At 39.8% G+C, this 8,977-nt stretch overlaps 1 protein-coding gene across 3 annotated transcripts in view; it reads right to left on the minus strand.

The window, feature by feature from the left end:
- Positions 1 to 1,535: 1,535 nt before the first annotated feature.
- Positions 1,536 to 8,977, minus strand: part of arhgap40 (Rho GTPase activating protein 40) — a 20,016-nt gene continuing 12,574 nt past the window's right edge. For all 3 annotated transcript variants that reach the window (XM_014004770.1, XM_014004769.1, XM_014004771.1), the window contains exons 8-15: positions 8,706 to 8,783; positions 7,670 to 7,829; positions 7,083 to 7,165; positions 6,088 to 6,294; positions 4,951 to 5,094; positions 4,659 to 4,810; positions 4,444 to 4,499; positions 1,536 to 4,083 (exon numbers count right to left, since the gene is read on the minus strand). In XM_014004770.1, coding sequence (XP_013860224.1) covers positions 3,977 to 4,083; positions 4,444 to 4,499; positions 4,659 to 4,810; positions 4,951 to 5,094; positions 6,088 to 6,294; positions 7,083 to 7,165; positions 7,670 to 7,829; positions 8,706 to 8,783 — 987 coding nt within the window. In that variant the 3' untranslated portion in view covers positions 1,536 to 3,976. The remainder of the gene's footprint in view (positions 4,084 to 4,443; positions 4,500 to 4,658; positions 4,811 to 4,950; positions 5,095 to 6,087; positions 6,295 to 7,082; positions 7,166 to 7,669; positions 7,830 to 8,705; positions 8,784 to 8,977) is intronic.

The raw sequence follows: 8,977 nt of genomic DNA on the forward strand, positions 1-8,977 counted from the left end.
GTGTGTGTGTGTGTGTGTGTGTGTGTGTGTGTGTGTGTGTGTGTGTGTGTGTGTGTGTGTGGGTGGGTACAATTTGATTTTCTTTCAATAAGGCTGAAAGAACACAGCATAAATGAAGACAGGATGTAGAATGTCTGAAAATAGGTTTAAAGATGAACTATAATAAATGACCTCTAAAATTATTTCCTACATAAGTCTGCAGGAAAAAAAAGCATTCCTCACTTCAAGTCAAACTTTTAAACAAAATTTTTGACACGCTAATTCTCAGATTATGTGTTCCGAATGAGCCTCTGCCACGCCACATTTTAGCTCGATATCTGTAAAATTAACTGAAGCGTACCTTTATACGTTTGCTAAAGTCAATCAACTGCGGTGGCCATTTTGAATCGGACTAGCTCAAAATTAACTTGTAGAGCCAATGATCATTTTAGAGCACGTGTCAAAGTCAAGGCTCGTGGGCCACATGTGGCCAACACGTGACTCCCGTCTGGCTCGCCATGCCCCCCCCCCCCAAAAAAAAATAAGTTTTCTTTTTAACTTAATATGAACATTTTTTCTCAAATCAATGGCAAACTTAAATTTACAATTAAATGGAACAAAATAATCAAATGTAAAGCATAATATTTGTCCTGCCCCCAGAGCTGTTGGCTTTAAGTAACTGAGAAATTTAAAGGTAAAGGTACTTTGTTATCAGTGCATGATCCCATGCAATGAGGAAATTTGTGCTGTCCATTTGACCCTTCACATGTGAGAAACACCCACGTGGAGCAGAATATCTTAAAATAAGCTGCTTTAAAGCCAGACTAAACCATAAACGACCTCTCTTATAATGCATGTCGATCAGCCACGGGAACTCTGTCAGAAAGTGGGAGAGTTCAGAGCTCAAGATGGCAGCTACTCACTACAAGTCATCAGTGAGTAAAACTCTGTCACTTTTTTAAATTCTGCACTATTTCAGATTTAATCAGTCGTACACTTGGATGTGTTAAAACACTGCTTTGTTGAAGTTAAACATGAAACACCACAGTTCATCACAACTGGTCCTTTGAGGGCCACCATAACGGTGAAAATGAGTTTGACACCCCTTAGAAATTCATTAAAATCCATCAAGTGGTTCATGAGATATTTTGCTAACACACAAATTAAACGCTTGCCTACCTGTCATGGCGTCAGGCAATAATAGATGGTAAACAATATATCCATGTAGTTATTCTGGTCTTCCTGCTGTTTGCTGGACAATAGCAGACCTTGAATAATCAAAGCAGATGAAACAGTTAGCAGCAAATGTTTTTTTTTCTCTTTTCGAGGAGCGGTGTTGATTAATCAGTGGCCCGAGCCTCTCTGCCTGAACACATTAGAGGCGTAATCTTTCTATTGATTATTGCGGCAGAATAAACCGGTCCCTTCACGATCCAGTCTCCCGTTTCCTGAACGTTCAGACGGAGCAGATGCCCCTGCGCTGCTGATGAATGATGCTCGCGTTGATACCATCTTGCAGACAGAGCAGTTCGTTCATAATGAAAAAATAAATCACATTTTCACATTAAAGTCACATTTATTGCCAAAAGGGAGCATTTTTCAAAAAAAATTTTCATTCTACAGAGAAGGGATTTTTCACAGATGTGTTAAAAACGATGCAAAGAGCATAAATATACATTCTGACGTCTGCTGGAGGACACCTCCAAACTGGACTGTTGGGAGGTGCACGCTTTAATCACAGCTGGAAACAAATGTTCCCATTAGAGTTCAATGTTGTTTTATGAAGGTCCTTTGATATTTATACAAATAACACTGTTTCAGAGCCTCTTTCTAATACACATGAACACATGTACAAAAACACAAAGTCGTTGAGGAACTACTGTACTGTGAAGGGGTGACACTGTGTCTCCAAAGACTCTGCTCCTTGGGGTGTTTGGACTCCCGCTGCTCGCCCTCTGGGAAGCTGCTCCAGAGGTGACCTAGTTCTCCTGACTTGTCAGCAGAAGGCGTTCTCGTCGGCTTGCTTTGTGCCGAAGCACTGAACTGTGCCCGGGACCCTGGGACGGGCCAATCGGACATGAGCAACGAAGCTGGTCGCACACACACACACAATCACACACCGCTGTCGTTCAGTCCGAGGCCGCAGAATTTACAACAGCTGCTTATTGCCTTCTGCTTTATCGGAGAAATGTGATTCCTCCCCGTGTTTCAGACGCTGCCATTATAGCTCATTATGGAGAGGTGACAGAGATGGAGCAGGGGGTGTTGATGGATGCTGGTGCAGGGTGCCCCCACCCCGTCATTATGTCGTCTATCGAGCAGAGTGTGCGAGACACGTCCAACAAAATGGCCGCGGAGCAAACAACATGGCCGCGACCGCGAGGAGCAAAGTCGACAACCGGCGCAGAAACGTGTTAAATATGTTCGTTTGCTGCTCGTGTTTGGAGCCGCTTCAACACGACAGCAGTCCTGCAGTGGGTTTCTCCTGGTGGCAGAGTGTGACTGAACAGCATTTACACAGGAACAACATCAAACTAACAGACGTAAAGACATCTGAACGCAAACACTGCAGATTCCCCACACAGTGTGCAGGAACACGTTATCCTATATCCTACACAACACTCACTGACAAGAAAAGCAACATCGGTTTTACATTCATATAAATAACCATAATAATAATAATAATAATAGTAATAATCCCAGGTTGCCCCATGAGTCACTTCAGCACTTTTGGCTTCATTTAATGTTTCAAAATAAAAAAAAAATGAAGACCAGCTTCACTGTGTCCCTAATTCCTCCTTTTATAGGAGGTACAAGTACCAAAGTTCTTGGTTGCAAAACTTAAAACAAAATGAAGTCATGTCAGGCTTTGTCATCACTGATCCATGTTGGGTTCTTGGAAGTCCGGATGTTTTAATTTTACAGATTGTAAAATAAAACAAATCAGTTCATCAGAGACCCTTCCTGGTTTGTTGGCCTCAAAGCTGCAGAGAAGATTCACCACAGAAGAAGAGGTGAAAAAGTGCATTTACCCATTTAGTTTCTGCTCCTCCATCTGAACTGGGTTTTTTTTTTCTGGTGGTTGAATTAGTTGAAACAAAAACAACTAAAAAAAAAGTAACATCAAAAGTTTTCTGTTTCTCATTAAAGACCAAGATTCCAAGTTTTAAATAACTTTCTACACAAAAACAGGACACAAAAAAAAAAAAAAAACCTTGAGGAAATTAACATAATACTGTTGGATAAAACACAAAGTGTCATTAAGTCCTTCACTGTAATTTCAGTCATTTTCTAAGAATGATTTAAAAAGCTTTAAGTCTTGGTTTTGAAACTGGAATAGAATAACATAATTTATGGTAGATCAGCAGCTCCTGAATGATTTATCTTACACATTTAACAGATTATATCAATTTTGCCCAGAATATGTAAAGAAAACCCTTATATCGTGTTTTTTTCTCCTTGGGTTTAATCCACAACAGGAAAAAAACTGCATATTTGTAGCAGAAGGTGTGTGGTGGGGGGTGGGGGCTCAGGATAGCCAGAGGTGCTCTGCATCCCCATCTGTTCGCTTGTGGTCGGAGATGATTGCTCCAGAGAAAAGCCGGAGACAAACCGTGGAGATGCTCACCGTCTCCTCTCTTGTTTCTGTGCAGCAGGTTCTCTGCTGGAAGTAATGGGTCACATAAGCAGCTTTTCGCTCGCAGCGTTGCAGCCCTCCAGTAACGCAGCAGACAGATGATGGGAAAAAAAAAAGTAAATGAAAATGGACTAAAGAAAAAAGTGGAGGACAGAAGATGAAGCACAGTTGGTTTTGAAGGGATCTCAGTTTCTAGGCTTTGCTCCAGGCAGATCCTCCACTGATGCGTTTGTTCCATCCATCTGTGCAGTCCTCCTCCTGCTTGTTGCTCACAGGATGATCTGGACATGAAGGGGTCTTAAGGATATGTCTTTATGACCCTTCTGAAACCTGCTCGTGTTTTGTCCCACAGGCTTCAGGTCACACTCCCCTGCTGCCGTTGGATTTCAGCTTGATGACCCATTCTCCTCCGGGGTTACTGTTGTACAGGTCCAGCAGGTGTGTGTCGACGTCCAGACAGTGCTCCCCTGCAGGAACACACATCCATATTCATTTAAATCACTTTACTTTGATTTGAATCGCCCTGCTAATTAAAAGTCCAAAAGCAAAACACATGAAAACACTCGTTTCTTATGTTTGGACTTCAAACAAAACTGTAGAAATGTTTATCATAACGCAGTGAAGCGAGTGGAAAACTTTCTGCTGTGTTCCCTCGGCCAGCGCTCGTGTGAGTGCACAGACATGTTTGTAATAAGCATTCATCTGCTCTGATAACTGCAGATGTATGCCCCCCCGCCCTCTCTTAATGTTTCACCTTCCCTCCCTCGTCAGCGCAGTGAGCAGACAGGCACACATCAGAGCTGCACCGACTACAGAAAAAAACTCACCTATATTTCCTCCCACTTCATAAAGAGCGCAGTCCGGATGTGAGACAGAGCCGTTTCTGTGGACAGATGAGAGCTTGTCTTAGTTCTTTGCTTGAAATTAAAAAAAAAAAAACGTGTCTACACACGCTCAGCAGGAGGTGGGCGCGACTTTAAAACAAACATTCTAGAGTTCTTGTTTACTCGACTTGTTCAGTGTTAAAACAGGAGTTTTGTACCTTCGTATTTTTCCCTTTCCATTGGCGGGGCTGCGGAAGAACTGCCGCTGAAAATATTCGAGCAGGTCGGAGGTTCGGGTGTTGATGCTGAGCTGATACTCCATCGAGTCTTTCACCTGATCTCCAACCTGGATCTTCACTGTGCGAAGAAGCTGCAGGACATACAAATAGATGAGATGATGTAAATAACTTCAGATGTACAGGAACAGAGCAGCTTGTTTAAATCATGTTTTTTAAAAAAGACTTTGATGCACTGTGTTTAACGGAGGCTAGACATGCGAAACCAGCTCACCTCTGACTTGTTTTTCTCAGGCTTCTCTCTGCTTTCTGGCTGGATTTTCTTCAGCAGATTCTTGAAGCGGCGATCGTAGAATTGGTAACGGCGATTGCTGTTCTCGTTCAGCTTGCGCACCTGACTCACAAGGAAATTAGGAATCTGGAGAGACATGCCGGTAAACACTAAGAGCGGTGCCAAAAAAATGTTAGGGCAACATTCTCTACATTTCTTCAGAGAGCAATGGAAAAGAAAACAACCTTCTCTCTCAGGGTATCTGCAGGTTTTAGCAAGTCAGATTTAAGACTTTTTAAGACCTTTATAACACCAACTGAATGAAATTTAAAACCAAAAATATAAGCGATGTGTCGCTCAATAAAACCCGTTCAATATAAAGATATTCAGCTCTCTGGTTACATTAGCTGTATTTTACATGTGCAGAATTTGTTTGGAAACAACCAACAAAAAATACATCTACTACTGTAAATGCATTCATGGCATGAAACTTGTGTTTTAACCTCCAGTTTTGCCTTTATACAAAAAATAAATCATCCAGTCAACTGTCAATAAGCACGCATTATGTAATATCAGTGTTTTGAATTGAGGTATTCTGATATATTTGAAAAATTATGGCACATAATGTCCTTTATAAAGAATATATTACCCGTACGTTCTTTTTAATTAATTAATTAATTAATTAAAAAATAAACTAATTAATTAATTAAAAAATAAACTAATTAATTAATTAATTAATTAGTTTATTTTTTGAGTTTCACAGATTTCTCCCCTAAAAATCAACATGTCATTCAAAGGGAATATTTACAGGATTATAGCTCATGTAATCATACTGACTGATGATTTGGGATCCTTCTAGAAGGCAACCTGTGACTTATTATGGTCAAAGGTTTTCTATTGCTAATGATCAATGTGTGTGCAACTCCTACATTGTAGGAATTGGATACATTGGATAGTCATAATACTTATTTTTCATATTTGATCACGTGTGTATTATATTTATCCCAGTTCAGTTAGCAGTATAGTTCTAAAGATAATAAAAGTTTAGCACATCCAAACAGACAAAACACCTCATTGTTGTTAAAACATTTTGTAGAATTAACTTACATACTAGATACAGTATAGTCAGAGTGTCCTTACTGTCCAGAGTAGGTCCTGGTAACGAATGAGAAGCCTCATCACGTCGGCTGCCTTCTCCGCCTGTCCTTTCTCCGTCCCGTCCGTCAGTCGGCTCGGGACGGCCTTATGGAGAAAAAGGTTTGGAGCCATGATGGTGGAAACGGCCCACAGGTTCATCCTGTTCCTCTTTTCCCTGGAAACCACCTTACTGAGGAACTCGAGCAGAGCCTGAAAGAAAAATAGATGAAAATATATAAACCGACTGCAGATCACCTTCAAGTGAACGTGTTTTTTTAAAAGTAAAACAAAAACGTGTCTGGGTGTATGAAACACAGAAAACTGTGAAGTGAATTAGGGAGAATGACTCATCCATAGCAGCTCTGTTGATATGTTCAAACATGGTGAGTTTCAGCTGCAAAGTAATTAATTCAGGTGGCTTTCAGCCTCCAAGTTACTGTGAGTGGAGCTGACTGAACACTGGTGTTGATAAAAGCAAGTCACGCTTAACTCTACTGATTATATAAGCAGAAAACGGAGCTTAAAATGGTGATTATGACTCAAACTGTACAGTAGTTTTTTATATTTTAAATTGGTGCTTTGGTCAAGGAGGACAAATTTCTAGAGTTTCTAAAGCCCGGTGCCAAACATCAAACAGCTTGTTTTACAGCAAAAAGTTCACGTTTACATAGTTTATGTCTGCATATAAAATAAACTAAATTATAATCCATTTACAACAAAAACTAAAAATATATTATCTTGGTTGAATAGATATTAATTTCATGTTTTCTTAAGTGAGTGAAGTAGGAGTAAAAACATATAAAAAGGAAAGAAAGAAAAATCTGCTTTAGTCCACTAAAATCACACAAAAATATACAATTAAATAAAAATACTTTCAATGTTTTATGTTTATTGAATTTTCCTAAAATCTAGCATATTAAAACTTATAAAACCTCAGTTTTTCTGGTTTAAAAGAACGTTTTGTAGTTGTAGAGTTTTGGGTGTTGTGTTGTGTTTACCTTCAGCGTGTTTCTGTTGGGCTCAGGCAGCAGCAGGACCAGCAGGTTCAGCACGTGAAGTTTTTGTCTCAGCTCTGTGATGTCTGCGAGAAACAAAAACAAGGTAAGAAAAGCTGAACACACATACGTACACACATAGATTCAGTGTTCATTTCCTCTGCGTCTGACTTGGAGTAATGGGACGTCTGATGATTGATGGCACTGTGACCGCTGCTCATTAGGTTTGTTAGTTTATGTCTCTGTAGTCACATGTCATTTGTCACTGCACTGATCCACCTCCCAAACTATACATCAGCAAGTCATCCGTCATTTGATATTAATATCAACCTTTATTAAAGTGGATCCAATGTAAAAACAGCTATCTCCTCCTCTGCTGGGTCACTGTGTGTCTGTGGAAGTGTTGGGATGTAAGAACGAGTCATTTACTGTTTCATCTCGTTACAGATTTCTACTCCACAAAGAACTGCCATCATGGTAAAACAACTTCAGTAATTAGGTTTTGTAATTTGGGCACTGGATTGTTGTGTAAGAATATTTGGCCAAACAGCAACATCTGAAACGTTATCAGAAGAGCAGCGTCCACTGACCTCTCACAGCGCTGAAGGTGTTGAGGTACTCTGCGGTGAGCAGAGGATCAGGCAGGTCTCGGATGAACTTTTTGAGCAGCGCAGCAGCGTCGTTGGGACTCACTTCATCCCAGTTGAAGCGTCCTGAGTAGAAGTTGGCCTCCAGGTTCTGTTGGAGCAGCTGCAGACATGATACAACGTTTCAGGGCAAGGTGCCAACATTTCCCCCTTTTAAATGACATCATTACACAATTTACTTGACAAAATCACACAGAGGCCGTTTCTCTTTAAGATCAATCAAAGATAAAAATGCCTTGATTTACAAAGTAAAAGACATTCACATCTTATGACATTAGATAAATAAAAAGCTGTTTCTAACACTTTAACACAAACATGTTTACAGGTAAAATTAGTTTCCTGAGAACTCAAACAGGCATGGGTCCAAGAAAAATAAGGCAGAATGTAAACTGACAGGGTAAACTGGGTTTCTAAGATGAGGAAAAACAAAACAAAAAGGCAATTGTAGAATAATTATGTTTTAAATGTTTCCTTTCAGTTCTCAAAATATATTTCATTCATGTCCTTCTGCAACTTTCTAAATGTTAAAGATCAATCAGAACGGAAACTATTAAATAGTAATCTATAAGCTAATCAAAGCTGTCACAACTAAAACAAAAAAGGAGCTAAGACAAAGCTGACTGATCATTGTCACAATCAGTTATAAGAATTATTAAAAGGATTTTATACCTTTTAGTTTAAACTGATGCCCTCTGGTGGTCACTCAGGTTTTACTTTGTTAAAACCATGAAATTAAATACAGTATGATGAGGGCAGTCTGGCAGCTGCTGTAAAAACTGCTTATTGATTTTATTTCATTTTAAATGTCAGCTTTAATCAAACTAAGTGAAGCAAATAGATTTTTCTGTTTGAGTGTTTTTTGGCAACATAAGAGTCAAAAATGATCAATAAATAGGTTGCTGAACAGATTGCTGCGTTACACATGAGGGGGTAAAAAGGGCAGATTTACTTAAATAAAGTGTTTTTTCTGTTGTTGTACCTTTATTCTGGCTTGAGATCCAGGAACCCGCAGGATCCCCTCTGAATCGACTCCTTTCCTCTCAAGAAGCGATAACAACTGCAGAGAGAAATGTTGATGTCAGGAATCAGTGGTTATGAAAGTCCAACACCCCCTGCTGGTTGGACTCTGTAACTGCAGCTGAAACAGGGTGTGGTCAAAGCCCTGCACCTGCTCAGAGGTTTAATGTTCCATTTGAAAAGACGAAAACTGGTTGGAATAAATGAATGAGTGTTTTATTATTATTATTATTA

This window comes from Austrofundulus limnaeus, unplaced genomic scaffold (genome assembly GCF_001266775.1).
Source record: "Austrofundulus limnaeus strain Quisiro unplaced genomic scaffold, Austrofundulus_limnaeus-1.0 Scaffold26, whole genome shotgun sequence".
Taxonomy (NCBI): Eukaryota; Metazoa; Chordata; class Actinopteri; order Cyprinodontiformes; family Rivulidae; genus Austrofundulus; species Austrofundulus limnaeus.